The sequence below is a fragment of the Fusarium graminearum genome, chromosome 1 (assembly GCF_000240135.3).
Source record: "Fusarium graminearum PH-1 chromosome 1, whole genome shotgun sequence".
NCBI classification, from domain to species: Eukaryota; Fungi; Ascomycota; class Sordariomycetes; order Hypocreales; family Nectriaceae; genus Fusarium; species Fusarium graminearum.
In genome coordinates this window covers 11678491-11695210 of record NC_026474.1, presented here as the reverse complement: position 1 = coordinate 11695210, position 16720 = coordinate 11678491, and the positions used below count along the sequence as shown (strand labels likewise).

Below are 16720 nucleotides of genomic sequence, written 5' to 3'. Positions count from 1 at the left end.
CCGTCTCTCGAGTGATAGCCCGTTTGGTGAATGAGGCGATAATCTCCAGCCAGACAACCAGCGGATTCATGACCCGTGCCATATACGAAGGCTTGGTTCCCGCTACCATGGCGTCCATGTTGATGAGCCTGAGCGACTCTTTGCTTAGGTGTGAACCTGGACGACACTCGCAGAGATGCACCTCGCGACATTGCCAAACTAGCTCATGGGCGGCAAAGCGGAGGATTCGACGAGATAGCACGTGCTCTTGTAGCGTCCATGCTCTCTTCTCAAGTGGGTTGTGGTTACGGCACCACGGCCCGTCGCCGATGTTATCGATCCAGTGCCCCTGCGAATTCCACGGCCTCGCAAAAATCTCAACCTCTTCGACTTTATCATCATTCTTCGACACGGTAGTAAAGGTCGTTTGAGCACTGAAGGGCCGCGAGTGGAAGAGACCCTTGCTGCTGTTGTGTGCTGCGGCCGCAGCAATGGTTAGATACGCATTCTGATAGACATCGCACATCTTGGGTGACTCAACAGCCCAGTCGTGTTCATCATCTTGAATGATACAGAGCGAGTCTATCCATAGGTACTTGATGTTGAGTTTCCGGCAGACGATTATGGCATCTTGGAACGTCCTCGGGAATCGCGCAAAGTCGATACTTTGGCAGAATTCGGCGAAGCAGGCTTTGGTGGTCTTGAGAGGCATCACGTCACCCCAACAATGGCTAAGAGCGATGTATCGACCGTGATCGTCGGAGTTGGGTATAAATAAATGTGGTTCTGTCTCGTCGTCCCCAACAGCCACCACACAAGTTGGAAACGGCCTGTCTTCGCTAGCAGCCTTACAATCCTCGTGATTGTTGATACAATCTCCAATCCAGCCGCGTATCATATCCCAGGCTTCTGGTGAGGTAACATCGTGTTGAATACGAGTTCCAATTCCAATAATATCCCAAGGAGCTACAGTGCCTGGTGACATGTCAGTAATTCAACTTGACTCATAGCGACCGAACTAAAATTACCATAGGATCGGAACAGTTCAAAACTGGCAATAAAGGGGTCTTCAGTGCCAAGATAGAAAGAAACAAGCTCGATCCTGAGAGCTCCATTTCGACCCCACGTGATATCAGCCAGAAAGTCCTCGCTCTCGCCGAACCAACGTTGACCAACAGAGCGGTTGCTGTAGTTGAGTCCTTGGATGTCTGGCCATGACATACCGAAGAGCGGGTACATCGAAGCGGTGGAATCTCTTAAAATTGCACAGCTTCTGCACCTCATTGTGGCTTTCTGGCAAATCCTTCCAAATTCCATCCTGTGATATGGATACTCTGTATCATGAAAGCCGACAGTGGGCTTAAGGTCTAGGCAAACAGCACAGAGGAAAGAGTCTATCGCCGGGTCGTCCTCCATCTCGATGCGTTGGAAGAAAACCTGCAATCGCTGTACTTCGTTGCGCACCTCTCGTAGATCCTGGCGAAATTTTTTGAATGGGGTTTCCGGCATCTTCAGGACTGCGATATCGAGGTTGCTGATAGCTCGATCGAGATACATGGTCTCAATGGCGAAGCAGTGGCGGACGTATGCGGTGGCCATGAGACAGCCTAATAGTGCGTAAACATGATGGTACCCCGGTTTTTCTGGCATATCAGCCTCCCATGGCTGACTCTGGGTTGGTGGCTTATGCGTCTCGATGATCAAAATAAGGTCGTCCAGATGAGCGCCACTCAAAGAATTTTGGGCCATTTCCCTTGCTGTCGATGCTTCTAGCACACGAGCGGCTATGTTGAGGGCTACAGAGCAGCAATGTGAGCCTCTACGTGGCACATCCTTGTCCTCTGCTCTGCCCTTTGGCGCCGAAGTCTCCTCTGTCTTCATACCAGGCTCATCTGGGGCATTATTTTCTTCCGGATTCCCAAGATCGTCACATGCAGAGTCTGCAGCGGTGAAAGCCGCATAAACAGCTTCGCAGCATTTCCGCCGTAGTTCAGAGAAATCTATTGCCTGATCGCCGAGGTATCCGAACCTGATAGCCCGCTCACTCGACATAGGATCTGTCGACTTGATAATCTCAACGGCATGCCTTCGAATAGTATTGAATTCGTTGACCATAGAGGGGAGTCTATCAAGTGCCAGAATAACATAATGTTCATTTGCAAAGAAAATATTTTGTCGCTGTTGAGTTGTGGGCCCATCTGTGTCTAGTTCGCCCGATTCGAGGATATATTCGCGCCTTGCCAGGTAGACCGATCGTGCTGTATAATTCGAGGCTCTCCAGTTATCGTCATCGTGAGTTTTATTGTGTACCGAGTCATATTCGGAAGTGTCCTTATCTTGAACGTTTAGCCGGCCGAAGTTATCGTCTAGACTGCTTCCATCGGCAACTTCTTCGTGTGCTGGCATGCTAATGATATCGGGTTCGTTCTCAATAAAGGCATTCAAATAGGCGATAACTTGACAAAGACCTCTAATAGTCTAGAAATGAAATCGATCATGGACTTAATACTACGCAAGCGGGGATACCATTCATTATAAGATTATATTTTATGCCAGGACCACGCGAGCTTTCAGCTCAGATAGGTATTTTTAACAACAATTAGCCGCCCACAAACTGACGCTAAAAAGCAGACCTGGCATATAATTGGATGACTCTTGTCGTTCAAAACGGCAAACGGTCACTCTCTATTTCTGATTCGCTAGCATGACTTCCAAATTTACGGTATGTAGCTGGCTTTGAGGTTGCGCAATTAAAGGTAGAGGCGCTTGTTAGCTATCATAATAGTTATTCAAACTTACTCGGTCTAAAATTTTGACCTACGGATCGTGACCATCTTTCAAGCGGCTGCTTTAGCACAGGCTTACCAAATGCTTCCTGCCTGGCTACAGTCTTGGCTTGGCCTAATACGATTACTGCCTTTGGGCAACGAGATAGCTCATGTTCTCTGCCTATAATCTCATTCTGAGCATATCCTGATTCTTTCCAAGCCTTGTTCCAATGTATTTTAGATTAAGTAAAGTGGTCATACAGAACCCAAAATATTTTCCAACTGGCGCATGGTCTCGTCCGTGAACGCAGGAGGGACTCTCCCTTTCCCACACAAAGGCAGCCCAGCAATGTTCGATAGGTCATTGTACCACTTGAGAAGATCGCCATTCCTGAAATCGACGGTGTGAAAGTCGAATCCCTCCTTTTTGGTATGCTCTGCCCATGATCGTTCCCAGTCTTCTTGCTCCGCAGCTGTCGAAAGCGGTGTCGCATTCCTACCGGAAAGTACTCTTGTAAGAGCAATAGCTTGGTACTCGTAGCTGCGAAACGCAAGTGTTTCTCCAAACCCGATGATGCCGAGCGTTGGATGATCACGGAAGAAAGTATGCAAGAAGCTGTCGTTTAGCTTCGCTTTGTCGTAGTCATACAGAGGTCCACCGTTAGCTTCGACATTCCAGAAGGGAAATGAGGGCTTATAACCGGTACAGTAGATGACATGGTCAATGTCATCAAGAAATGAACCATCGTCAAATATTACTTGCCCTGTTTCGGCCACATATTCTTTGATGACAGGTCTCCATTCAACGCCTAGTTTAGGCTCCGGTCCCTCCCAGATGGACTTGTGTCGTCTCGAGACATGTACTGGTAGTTGAGCAACTCTGAGGACTTCTTCGGCTATATCTCGTCCTGACAAAGCATTGCCAACGATGAGTACCTTCTTATTCTTGAAAGGGTGAGGCTGGCGATAGTACTTGGAATGCATGACACGGCCTGGATATTTCCCGATGTAATCGCTCAGTCCTTCGACCTCGGGGACCTAGTATAGCGTTAGTTACTCTAGGGACAGAGGGAACTTTGAACAAACATATGGAACAGAGAATTGGCCATTAGCAATAATGACAGCATCAAAGACTTCCTGCCACCACTCATCGACGTCCTGCTCCACATTATGCTTGCGTAAGGTCAACCTCCAACAGCTTCGTCCACCTCCTGTTGCTATCTTGCTGAGATCTTCGACAGTTGTGTTGAGCACTAGAACATCTTCCATATTGTGGAGTGTATAGTAGTTTTGAAGGTACATGCGAGGGATGTCGTGAGACACGAAAGGACCCTCGGGAAACCTCTTGTCCGAAAACCCCATAGCGATCCCTGGGACGGTCGTTCTAAAGTTGCGTCAGTGCTGATATATTTGAATCGATACATACCATGAGACTTACATCAGGGACTCATAAATCGGAGTACCCTGGAAACGCTCTTGCGTGTTATGTGGAACCGTCTGGGGCAGTTTGCTGGGTATTTCGAGTTGGGAATTGACCTTCGGAGGCAGAGCTCCAGGTTGGATAGGTGACGGCGAGGGAGGGATTGCATCGTATAACCTAGGTTTGAATTCTGTTATCAGTCTTCCACAAGTCTCGGTTTATGAAGTTAAATAGACTACCATGTTCCGCCGGGAGCTTCCCTCCTCTCGAAGACCCTGATCTTCTCAAAGTAATCTTCAGCTTTGAGCGCCGCGGCGGCTGCAGTCCCTGTTTTGGTCAGGCTTGTAGTGACAGAAGCATAATTGAGATAAGCTAACCGGATGCGCCGCCTCCGATTATAGCAACGGATTTGATTCCTAGCATTGGCTTTGTTCGCTTTGGCTCTGCCAGCTTCACTGTCTCTAATCAAGGTAGAAATGGGGGACTTTCGAGCTCAACTCAGCGCCCGAGGAACGTCACTGATTTTATTATAATTAGTGGGGTGAAGATGAGTCATTCAGGATGGGTCGAGCAGATATGATAAGACCACCAAGTTAGTAAGATGCCGACTATTGGGGGCAGGGCTGTTTCTCAAGTATTGAACAAATACCAATACACTTGGTTTTGCAGTTCGATGATACCATGCAGTGCCTACTATACAGCTTGATAGCCTTGACGTAGCCCAAAGAGCCGAACACCGAGCCCTCTAAATAGCCTGACTCAAATCCTTCATCAACTGGAAGGCTCCAGGAGTCTCGACCCAAGAAGCAAGACATTGCTCAATGGTCAAGCAGTCTTCCTCCTTCGTTCCAGTGGAGTACGCTTCAGGTCTTTGCGAAGCGGCCGATACTGGACTACACAACATCAAGCGCCAGAAGTGAGAGTTATACTCGTTGACAGATCGGTAAAGCTTAACAATCTGGTGCTTCACTTTCTTGATAAGCTTAGAGAGATGCTCTATGTTGCTCATGAGGATATCGGGACGTGACGCCACAGCACTACTTATGAGCTCACTGCTGATAAGTCCCACGATCTCTGGTGGGATAGTGCCGTTGAAAGCTCGTGTGGTGTTTTGAGCAGATTGCAAGTCGAGCAAGATTCTGACTTTTATGAGCGTCACAGCAGCCATTTTTAAGCCTTCAATAGAGGTTATATAAACTGAAAACAGCAATACGCTGGTGTTATGTTGTCTTTCTCCTAAGAGATAATATAAACTATCGTGGAGGTTCAGGTCATAAATAGTATTTAGCAGCAGTAAGTTAATTAATTAAAGACTTTTTTCTTTTCTTTCCTTTTTATGCATGGTATTTCATTCAGAAGAGTTAGCTCAAACATACAGCTACCGAACAGAGACAACTCCTCAGATTGGCTGCTCTATCTTCAGCCCCACATTGGCACAGAAGCACAACCTGCCGCCAAGCTTGCGATACTAAGAGGGGAAGGCCACTCACTGGTTACATCTCGCTGTCTAAACCTCTGCGCATCGTGATTCACGCTTCAAAAAGCAAACATACTAACATCCTGCGGTTGGATGAGTCCTTGAAATCGACAGCCCCCCTAATGCCATGACATGTATAGTATGTCCTTAGTATTAGCTAGCTTAACAAGCTTACGAAACATCAATAGCCGAGGCGATCTATTGTTTACGAGTCGTAATCGACTGTCCAATAAACTCAAGGAAGGATCCTACTGAAAAGATATAGTAGAATGCCTCTGTCTAAACCGATATTGTAATAATATTACATAGCCCGGGTCAGTCTAAGGTCGCAACTAGCATTATTTTGCCTGGCAATGCCATCACGTATAATCGAAGACCTTGAAGGGGAATCCTGTTGCTGATGTCGTACGAACTGCCGCCGCCCTCACCTGCACCAGACAGAGCCTCTGCCAGCACTCGATTTAGAAAACTCGATCTGCAGTTCTGATGAAAATCCTTACGCCGCTGATGAACCAAAAGTTGTCGATGGAAATATTAAACAAACACAGGAGTTACTCGTGTCATCCAAAGACTTCTCTCTCCCATCACTTGTATACAGAGCGATGTTTGACGGTGGATTTTCGGAAGGTGCCGCCGTATCTATTAAGAAGAATTCTGACGACCTATGACGCTTTTAACTTTCACTCCCGGAAGATGATGCCGAAACAATAACGTTTCTTCACAAGCTCCTTCACTTCGCCATCAGCGACATTCTTAATCGGCCCCACCCACAGATACTTAAACAGCTGGCCAGGACTTATAAAAAATACCAATGCATCTCGGCCATCAAGTATTGCAGTGGCGCCTAGGTACAGAACTGGCTTCTCCGTTATGAGACTTTAGTAGGTTTGCGAGCCCCATATAAATATGCTTTTCAATGAGTTATCTCCAGTAGGGGTGTTTTAATCTCGGTTAGAATCTCATGTCTATGCTCGTCGCTTTCCCGAGTCGACTGACCAAGAGTGTATCGTCTGATATCCACCTTCAGCTCACCACTATCAAGACCACGACTTACAGTGAACCGCTGCTGGTGTTGGGGTTGCGTCAAGATGAGAGAAGAAAACTGGTCGGAACCAGAAACACGGTCTATGAATGTCATCATGACGCCATCGGTGACTATTTCGTAACGAAAAGGAGGTGCACCTTTTGGAGGAGGCTGGCCCGCTGATTTGAGGGCTCATTTGACATGAATTCGACACGAAGGCCAGGGAACATGGTCACTAGGTCTGAGTGAACGTAAAACCTGTAGGCTGGTATCTAGACACGATGATCTGTTCCATCATGTGTGCTGGTAATGTAGTCATTGAGCGTCTTCTTGATAGCGACGCAATCCTCGTCGGTACTAAGACATCTACCTAAGGAAAAAGCACCATCTATAAGAGTGTCGACCCAGTTCTTGTCAATATAGAAAATGTGTAAGCTTTCCTCCTGCAGATAAGTCTGATCGAACACTCGTTAGCGCGACTAAGGATAGCCGCAGGCAGGTAGGGACTTTAGTCGATTAGGACATCCGATCTAATAACGCAATGAAATAAAATGGCACAGGAGGACAAGAGCATGGGAAGTATTTAGAATATGATTGAGAGCCTTCTATATTGATGTCTTATTTAAGAGTTATAGAATAAATAGGGCTTCGATGTGTTATGTTATTCGGCTGTGGTTCTAGCGAGTGGCGGTTCCCTGGGCACTAGGATTAAAAGCAGCAGTGGCAGAAGCACCTACATATATGATTTGTCCAACGAGCCTGACGTCGCAGCGTAAGACTGTTAAGTAGTAAAGAATCCAAAACTGAATGTAATGAATGGTGGATTCAGGAGATAAACAACGTATTTATAATGTAATAAAAATGGCGAATGAAATACAAGAAATCCAACCATAAAACGAAACGCACTTCTAAAGACCGAAGAATAAAAGTTAGGCGGTGAGTGATGTTGGGGTTAAACCGGTCACGGAAATGTAACAGCCGACGCCGACCGGCATAGTTATTTCAGTCACGGGTATACTAGGGCCGATGCCGATGCCGAACGGCGCAGTCCTTCGGTCACGGCACTTTTTTTTTTTAGTCCGAGATTAACCTTTTAGCGTGACAAGGGTCAAAACGAATTAAGCTATTTAGAGGCCATAGGGCTTACACACCTCAGTTTTTAGAGGCCCGAGTCGTACTAGGTGACGTTAACCGCTAACTTATGCCACCATCCTCAAGGGGCAGTGCAGTCATCCCTAAAATCTGATTTGCTCTAGAGGGAATAGGATTAGCAGATGCTGGTATAAAGGGTAGGCTGACATATTCCTATCTAGAATTCTAACCACTCAACTCTATTAGAGACCAAGAGATCGCCCGGATATAAAGTCACACAAGGCCTGAGACTGGATAGTGGAGGCGCAGTAATCTAAACCAAGGCTATCTTTATTGCTATTCGTGATGACGAATAAGATTTGGCGCAGCTTAAGAAAGTCTTGTTGACGTGGTTCATAGTAAGTGACTGCAGAGGCAGAATATAAATACGGTCCTTGATCCGCAATAGAGCGACAATAGCTAGTTAACTTTACTACAAGATTCTCCTGAATTATCAATATTAGTGTTCATTTCAAACGCTTGTTTTACTCATAGTTACTATAATTATTCGCAATCTCACAATTCTTCAACATGAAGTATATATCGAGGACGCCCATTGCCTCCGCCTTGGCACTTGCTAGTAAGCGACGGGAAAGTCTCGAGAACGCGGTGGTTGATCACTGACAACTTATATTTTCCAGTTCTAGTATGGCCAGTACTATCGAGTACTCAGCCCAGTTCTGGCTTAAGCGACGGTGCTACAGCTGAGCGCGGAAATGGGGATAACAAGACCGGGACAACCGGGACAATCCATGGTGTTATTATGTCCATTGTCTTCTTGCTTGGTTTCCCAATTGGGTCCTTCCTTATGCCTCTCATCAGGAAGTGGCTCATTCATGCCTCATGGCAGATCATCGTCTTCATTGGCATGTGTGCCGGCTTTGGTGTTGGCAAGATTGCTGCTGACCGCAGCGGTGATGTATGCTGTCCATAAACTGCCCTTTAGATAATACCGACTAAGTACTTTCTAGTGGATCTCCGACCCTCACGTTGTGCTCGGCACCTTTGTCTGCATTTTGATGGTCGTGCAGCCCATTTTAGGGTGGATTCACCACCGAAATTACGTCAAGTATGAGCGACGAACTAAAGTCAGTTACGGTCACATCTGGTTTGGCCGGGCGCTGATGTTTATTGGTATCATTAACGGTGGGACCGGTTTGCAACTCTCCGGTGCATCCTCGGGTCCAATCATTGCCTATTCTGTGATTGGTGCTATTGTGTTTTCTATCTATACTGGGGGTGTTGTTCTGAAGGAGGTCAGGCTGCGAGGAAGAGAAGTGGACGATCAGAGCGTGATGGAATTGTAGCTAACAAATTGACGCGCAACACGGCACCTGGTTAAGTGAAAGAAGGATATCAGGATTTTATATTTAACAGCCTGTACCCAATATGTAAAACTTGTATTCTTTTACCCTAGTGTACCCAATCTGTTATAATTCCTGCACTTCCCTAGCATTAACCTACTATCATTAAAATGTTGAAATCCATGATACAGAAAGAAAGCCATTCAAGAAAGAAAGACCATTTCTTGTATTTCTCTATAATCCAATATGTAGGGCACTATTGTAACTTCAAATTCGAACCTCAAAGGGTATATCTTCTACATCCGATGTGAACCATTCCCACGTTTTGTCCGCAATGTTCTTGGGATTTCGTTCCTTCTCTTCTTCAGAAACAAACCCTGCAACATTAATAACACCCACGTGAACTCCCTGGGGTTTGTATACCTTAGCTAGACTATGAACCAGGTTGAGTTGCGCAGCCTTGACGAGTGACAAGGCAAATAGATCAGTCATTGGCTCAAATGGTAACATAGAGCTAGTAACAACCAAAGCTGGCTTGTATTGCGATGGGGTTTTTGCCAGTTCAACAAGACGGGGCATCGAGTACTGTAAGGTAGTGTAGAGTGCGGAAACACTGATCTAGGTTTGGTTAACTACTACAAGCAATTAAGTAGGAGGGTCCAGTGCTATACCTTAAAGTCATATTCGATCTCTTCAACATCATATTCGAAAAATGAAGAGTTTTGCACTCGAGCGGCATTGTAGAAAACGCACTCGATTCTGCCCAGATCTTCTTCGATGCGATTAAGAGCGGACAATAATGTATCGGTATCAGTGACGTCAAGAGCATATGTTTGCACATTGACACTCTGGCCTGCTGCCTCTTGCACGGCAGCTTTTTCGATCCTCAGTTGTTCAGGGCGCCGGGCGATCAGGGCAACATTTTTATAGTGCTTCGTTGCAAAAAGGGAGGTAACTGAACGGCCAATACCTGGCCCTGAGCCAATACACAAAAGAGTTGGTTTGTACATGGTGTTGATAGTTGTTGGAAGATGAGAGTACAGAAGGGATTTTCATTGTGGCAGTATATACAATTCACTATATGTAGATAACTAAAACGTTATCCTAGATGATGTTGTGGAGTAACATGATGCAAATTAGTCATTCTGATGGAACTTCCAAACGTCTAAGAAAAGTTTTGATTATATCCACAGCACCGGATAACGTTATGGAACCGAGAGGTTTCTTTAGTCAATACGGTCACAAGTGACTGATTCAACAACCCAACTTATGGGGTACAGGAAATATCTTCAAACTGAATCCATAATGCTCTGAGATCATACCAGGTCCAATAAATGGGGCATTATAATGCTTTCCTTTTGCATTCTCCATTTTTCGTCCACTGTATTATTAATGGATAGACAGAATCTGAACTTCGGATAACTGTTATCCAACGCTTACATGACTCCGATGTCATTTTTGAAAAGTTAATCCTAGTATTTACTATATAAATTCGTGAAGAATGGCCTTATTGGTATTTATTCTTCTTGGCAGAACAATTTATTAAATGACTCCATAACTATCAAATAACCCCTTGAACCCAAAGGTTGATATAAGGAAAACGATTTCTCTTCAATACGTCGCTCAAAGGTATCATCATCAACTATTCCTCGTTTCATATCGCATCCACTATCAAGAAACTCCATAAGAACATCGTCTCAATGGCACAAGTGTACATTCTTTACCCCTCAAATGTTCCATTTGATCTGGACTACTATATCAAAGTTCACATGCCTATGGTCTCATCATAAGTCGTTGAGAGCGCTCTGACAACCAGTGTCTAACAATTGGCTATATAGGTTATGGGGTCCCTTTGGGCTTCTAGGTTGGGAGTCTATTACCTTCCCCCCCGGTTCGCCTTACCAAGTCCAAACGGTTTTGAGGTGGAAGGATCTCGATCAATTCTCTGCTGCTTCCAAGGGAGAAGCTGCTGATACGTTATTTGACGATATTCAGTATTTTACAGCTGCAAAAGCGCTTATACTCAAGGGCGAGGTAGTCGCGTCTTCATGACCACAAATTTCATACGTCATTGAACTCAGGCTCAGATTTCAGTAAACGTTGAATCTGGGTTGTTAAATATCAAAGAGGCGACGACCTTCATACGGAAGAGCTTTTCGGTTGGGCTCATTGGCATTTCGTTAAACAAGATCTACTGAAGGAACTATGTAGGCTGGTAACCGAGATGTCAAGGAGTTGTCTTAATAACTAAAGTGGCCATGGTATTTTTAAGGCAAACAACCATATTTTTACACCAACACTGTGCAAAAAAAGAAGTATATATAATTCCTCAAAGGTTGTAGTAAAACCACAGCCTCATGAAGTCTCAACATCAATATGTGCAGCCAGGACGGTAGGAACCTTGGCTTTAGATGGCATCAGTTGTGAGCTCTGCTGAACATCTAAAACTCAGCCTCATCGGCATGGCAGGTGAAGAATGAGCTCTTGTCAGTAGCCTACTTCCGCATTAGTGCGAGTCCATCAATTTGACGATACTTCAACCAATGTTCAATCCGTCGGCAATGTTATTTGGTGCATTAGTGGAAATTAGAATATCTCCCGAGCTGTTCACGTCCAATTGCCAGACGCTGTCCCGTGGCTGCCCGTCGGCCTTGACGAGCTGACGGCTGTTGGAATCTACCTGATTGCCACCCTAAGGGTAAGCTCTGAGGAAGTTTGCGTTGAACAGCTGAGGGTAGGGCTGTTATAGATCCTGGAAGTTGCGAGTCTGGCCTATGGGACCAATAAGCTAATCAGCCCGCTCGATTCGCTTGATGGCATCGTAGAATGTGCTGCTTTCCCCCGTGCTTCAAGACAGCTCGTCCATCTTTGCCGGTCTAGAAGGTCAGACTGTACTTTCAGTGGCATCATCCAGACAAATAGCGTATACGTCAACATTACCCAATGGTTTAGGTTCCTTGAGGACACTTACCTCAAGGTAAATGAAAAGCTTAGCTCTGGCAAGGAGAAACGCGTCGGCGGTGCCGACTGTAACATTGGCCTGAAGAATTATGATTATCAATCCCATTATTAAATGATCTCTATCAACAGTCCGGGAGTTATGCTACATAGGTTAGGGCCCCGCTATCCTGTCATGCTTAAGCGTTATGCCGTTATGGTCTTCCGGACATACCCATACCTGGCATAGCGGATGAACGAACCTCGTTGTATATAAAGCCGCCTGTAACCTGCAGCATAGGCACCTACCTCTATCTAAACTCATCAGTTTTCTTTACATCGATTTTAGGCGATATCGTCTATTTACTATACTAGCTAGTCCTTATGCTATCTATTATCTAATATGCCCTCGCTTAGGAAGCAATTACTAACAGTATTCTCTCTATTAGGTCTATTCTTTTCCCTAGCTAATTACTCTCTTCTTTAGTGGCATTAAAGTTAGTCCCTAATAGCATAAGTGCTATATTTAAATTCTTTAGTGCAATAATACTTAAAATATTAATAACTATAGTTCTATCTTTATTAGATTTTAAAGATATTATAATAAAATAGAGATTAATATATATATTATATATAACTATTAAAAGCGCTTATATATCTATTATCCTCTAGTAAATAATCTAATTAAAAATTAATAGTTTTACTTTTAATAGGTTAATTTTACTCTTAGGCTTAATAGTATTAGCACTTATTTAGCATTTATATATACTGCTCGCAAAGCCTTACTGGTTTAAGCCTAAGTTTGCATATATAGCTAAAGGTAAAGATATCAGGTCTCCGTATATGTATGCACCAGCTAAAATATAATATATCAGGAAGAAAGGCGTTATAATTAGATAGGAAGCTCGCAAAAGGTTAAGGAATGTGGAAAGCGTCATCCCTTTGAGCGGCAGACCCACATTACTCTGTATCCATTCAAACTTCATCAAGGCTTCACCTGAATCCGTGGTGCTCTATCAGATACTCATACTAGAGTAATGTAGTTGACTTTGATGGGTATTGTATTCATCAAGTCTTCAAGATCGTCCATACTCTTACCAAGATCATCCGTGATTTTCAACTTTTCAAGTAAAGCGTCCTATTCATCCTGCGGCCGCTTTTGGGGAGCAGAAACCTACTCAAGCGACTCTACAAGTCCAATCTCATGTTGAGTTTTGTATTCGACTAAACTACGATATCGAAGCGCCATACTTTGACTTTATTTGTTGGTATTTCGAATTGAGAATACAGATGACAGGTAAGAGAAAGCTGGTAAAATAAATGTGGTTGTTTTGGTGGTAGTCTATTAAGCTGATAGAATTTGTCAAGGAAGATCAATTTAGTCTCACCACCCACTCCCAGAATTGTGTGACCAGTTTTAGTCATCCTCATCCACGAGACATGTGTTAATGTAAGACTCAGCGTGTCTTGTTGTGCTGTTCATCCAGTGGTTGACGTCAGGATACCTACCCTAGATATGTCACACTGATGCCAGGATCTGTGGTAATAGACTCGCCGCGCTTCGGTGGACATGCCCCGTAAGCTCAGTGGGACAGACACTTAAAATCGGTTTGTGTGACAGCGGGTTTCGACCAACGGCCTGTTTATTGGTCGCCACCACTTCAGTGTGGCTTGATCATCACTCAATGTTCAGCGTGCTGTCGAATGAACTGTATTAGCCGGTAGGGTCGTTCTGGCGTCCGTCAACATCTTTGCAGCAGTTGAGCAAAAATCCGTGGTCAGGTTAAGATGGGGTTTGATGATTGAATGTTTTTCTAATTGGCTTTGTTTCGATTTCGATTGAAATAGGTTCAGCCGCTCCGCAGACTGTTGTTATTTTGCATGACTTGTTTGTGGTGAATCAATTGATTTACTAGAGTTACGGGCCGGGAAATTCAGTGGGCTTCGTTCAGTGGCTTCGGTGGACTGTCAGGGAGACGGGAAATCTCAGCCAATTAGTGTCGCGTCGCTCACCCAGTTTTTGGCATTTAATTGGTCACCCACTCATTATACAAGATGCCACAGTAATGAACCTTAACTTTTCAACGTAAACTCAGCTTGAGATGTGACATATACATATGAATAGTCATCCAAGATCTGGAGAATCAAGAGGATTAATAAGTTATCATGTCCATTCCTGAGGAAGCTGACGCTACCGAATGCCTACTTCTCCATATTCTTCTTGTCTACGAGATCCCACGTCTTGACGCCCAAAGCCACCATTGGTCCTCGTACGTCACTGATCAATAATGAATAGAGGATTAGTCAGTACCGGCATATCCGTAAACTTTATGTAGATTAGATTGCATAAAGCCATCTACTTTTCAACTTAGATCTGCCGTTCAAAGTCATTCCAGATTTTGAAACTCCACCTTTTTAGACCGCCAGTCGATCGGTCACCAGTTGGCTGCCAATCAACCACTTCTTGCAGCGCCCTGCTGTCTTATCACTATAGCACTACTTTATGCCCGTTCTATATTATTAGATGCGTCACCATACTACCGCAGAAGCTTTGAAACTAGTCTCTTTGCCGGTTGGCTGTAATTGAGAGTTGAGGGTTGAACTGTAAGACATGTCTTTAAAACCCAGCATATGTGACAAATTTATCGACTGGCTGACAGCCTGACACGTCATACCTCATCGGGCTTGGCCAATTCGCTATCTTAAGAGTTGTTAGTGTCACTCAATCTAGCTTTGTTTATAAAATGGCATCTAGATAACAATATATCGTAAATATCTTATGGTTAATATCTGACACATCTACTTCAACAATATACTCATTGCCAACCTAAAAAGCTGATAATCTGCAAGAAAATCCTATTTCGGGTTATATACGATAACGAAAAAAGAAAAAAGAAAAGCTTAGTTATACTAAGCCAGTATGTCTATCTACGCAGCTTATTTCGCGAGCATGGCTCTTGAGCATGTGGCACTAATCGTAATTTAATAGACCTGTCACCATGTCTTTATCTAGCGAACGCGAGCCGGGTACCGTTAAATGGTTTAACGACGAGAAAGGATATGGATTTATTTCTCCCGACACTGGAGCCAATGACTTATTCGTCCATTTTAAAGCAATTCGCGGCTCGGGGTTTCAAACGCTGAAAGAAGGACAAAGGGTATCCTTTATAGTTGGGAAGGAATAACAAGGCTCACAAGCAGGCGAAGTTTAGCTAATAGTGGATTGAAAGAATGTTGTTGTCAGCTGAGCCCATGTTACTTTAAAACCATTCATCATGTTGGGCAGTTGTTGAATTCGATCTGTGTCGGGATATACAAGAATTGGCATTCGTTTAAGTTGGACTCCCTTCTCTTGATGTTGGATCAAGTTGCCCCAATATCTCTTCATGTAGTGCCTCAAAAGAGGATAAGAATATCGATACAAGGCTGCTAAAACTTCTCACTCTAAGAAGACATTTCCACATAGCTCCATAATCCTCTTATCAGATAGAGCTAGCTTGCCCTTGACCTTCAGCTGTCACTAGAGCTCTTCTTCAGAAACCCGGCAGACTCCCGCGCCAAGGCCGTAATACATACCATCTAGTAGCTCAATGAATGACTGGACATCCAGACCTCCAATCTTTTCACACTCCTTAGGTTCCCATTTCGTTTCAGTAATATCAATGCCAGCAGGAGGTTCACCAAAGAGGGCGGCGGCTGCTTATTCTTCTAGGCTTAAGTTCAGGAACGCTCAGGTAGCAGCCTCTAGATCCCGCTTAAGACTGTCGTCAATCGCTATCTTCTCCTTGCTTACAATTTAAGTACGATTAGGCTTATAAAAGATAAAACCACTAAGGAGCTTTCCAATTGCAGTGCAGCATTTAGCGACCAGAGCGTTGAACGAATGGACGCTATAACCACAGGTTGTGCCGACTTATCTTCGACGTATACTGTCCACTATTTGTTTGCTCCAGTGGTATCGGACCAGATGCTGCGATCGTAGCTCTGGAAAGTCCTGTATGTAGAGGAGCTGGAGGGGTTATAAGCTCTTATGTAGTTAGAGCCGCGATGGAACCTATCGTCCATGGGAGTCTCGAAAGCAAAGGAGGTGAAGACAAAGATGTTGACTTGGAGCAACACGGCTGCGACGGTTGCGGCGGTTGCGGGGTATAAATAAATGTGAAGGTAGGTAGGTATGACTCCATCCTTGTAGAAGTTTGGCGATGTGTGTGGATGGAAGGTACGTCAGAGGATGACAGGTACCCTGACATGTCTTTGATATAGCCCTCGGTGAGATGTGTCGGATCTTCTACTCAACTGTCTTTTGCATGAGTGATCGAACCCAAGATGCGAGAGGCAGCAAAGGTTTTCGGTAGCTATTATCAATTCTCATAAATATTCTCTCCAAGACGTTCTCATAGCCCAGAGTCTTTCAGTCATTTCTTCCCCACTCAGCTACTTGCGTCTTTCCGTGCCACATGCTTGTGATCAGTCCATGAGCCCTGGTCATTTGAAATGAAGACGGTTGGTGTCTATGGGCAACCCGGTAAATACCTCCCTGAAAAGGATAAAATCATTTGGATGATGATACCATACTGAATAGTACCATACAAACTTGATCACAGTGCATACAGAAGCGCTTTGTTGTCAGATCTTTAACTGCTCGATCGAGATCCCATCAGCTGATAAACCGAGCAAGCT

The 16720-nt window shown here is 44.6% G+C and overlaps 7 protein-coding genes across 7 annotated transcripts; 3 read left to right on the top strand and 4 right to left on the bottom strand.

The window, feature by feature from the left end:
• Window positions 1-37: 37 nt before the first annotated feature.
• FGSG_13822 (uncharacterized protein) lies at window positions 38-2268 on the bottom strand (the record flags this gene model as incomplete). Its single annotated transcript, XM_011321432.1, has 2 exons — window positions 38-954; window positions 1152-2268. Coding segments are annotated over 2 exons (2034 nt in total), but the record flags the coding sequence as incomplete, so codon positions are not given.
• Window positions 2269-3008: 740 nt separating this feature from the next.
• FGSG_13821 (uncharacterized protein) lies at window positions 3009-4590 on the bottom strand (the record flags this gene model as incomplete). Its single annotated transcript, XM_011321431.1, has 5 exons — window positions 3009-3785; window positions 3834-4131; window positions 4186-4344; window positions 4407-4485; window positions 4545-4590. Coding segments are annotated over 5 exons (1359 nt in total), but the record flags the coding sequence as incomplete, so codon positions are not given.
• A 322-nt stretch (window positions 4591-4912) lies between these two features.
• FGSG_13820 (uncharacterized protein) lies at window positions 4913-5335 on the bottom strand (the record flags this gene model as incomplete). The annotated part of the gene is made up of 1 exon (XM_011321430.1): window positions 4913-5335. One exon carries the CDS (start codon window positions 5333-5335, stop codon window positions 4913-4915), a length of 423 nt encoding a protein of 140 aa, XP_011319732.1.
• A 2995-nt stretch (window positions 5336-8330) lies between these two features.
• On the top strand, window positions 8331-9106 carry FGSG_10715 (uncharacterized protein; the record flags this gene model as incomplete). Its single annotated transcript, XM_011321429.1, has 3 exons — window positions 8331-8379; window positions 8441-8718; window positions 8771-9106. 3 exons carry the CDS (start codon window positions 8331-8333, stop codon window positions 9104-9106), a joined length of 663 nt encoding a protein of 220 aa, XP_011319731.1.
• A 264-nt stretch (window positions 9107-9370) lies between these two features.
• Window positions 9371-10113, bottom strand: FGSG_10714 (uncharacterized protein; the record flags this gene model as incomplete). The annotated part of the gene is made up of 3 exons (XM_011321428.1): window positions 9371-9511; window positions 9545-9688; window positions 9775-10113. The coding sequence occupies 3 exons, from the start codon at window positions 10111-10113 to the stop codon at window positions 9371-9373; spliced, it is 624 nt and encodes a 207-aa protein (XP_011319730.1).
• A 1366-nt stretch (window positions 10114-11479) lies between these two features.
• On the top strand, window positions 11480-12176 carry FGSG_13819 (uncharacterized protein; the record flags this gene model as incomplete). The annotated part of the gene is made up of 3 exons (XM_011321427.1): window positions 11480-11495; window positions 11728-11801; window positions 11853-12176. 3 exons carry the CDS (start codon window positions 11480-11482, stop codon window positions 12174-12176), a joined length of 414 nt encoding a protein of 137 aa, XP_011319729.1.
• A 2863-nt stretch (window positions 12177-15039) lies between these two features.
• FGSG_13818 (uncharacterized protein) lies at window positions 15040-15623 on the top strand (the record flags this gene model as incomplete). Its single annotated transcript, XM_011321426.1, has 2 exons — window positions 15040-15198; window positions 15555-15623. 2 exons carry the CDS (start codon window positions 15040-15042, stop codon window positions 15621-15623), a joined length of 228 nt encoding a protein of 75 aa, XP_011319728.1.
• Between the last annotated feature and the right edge of the window lie 1097 nt (window positions 15624-16720).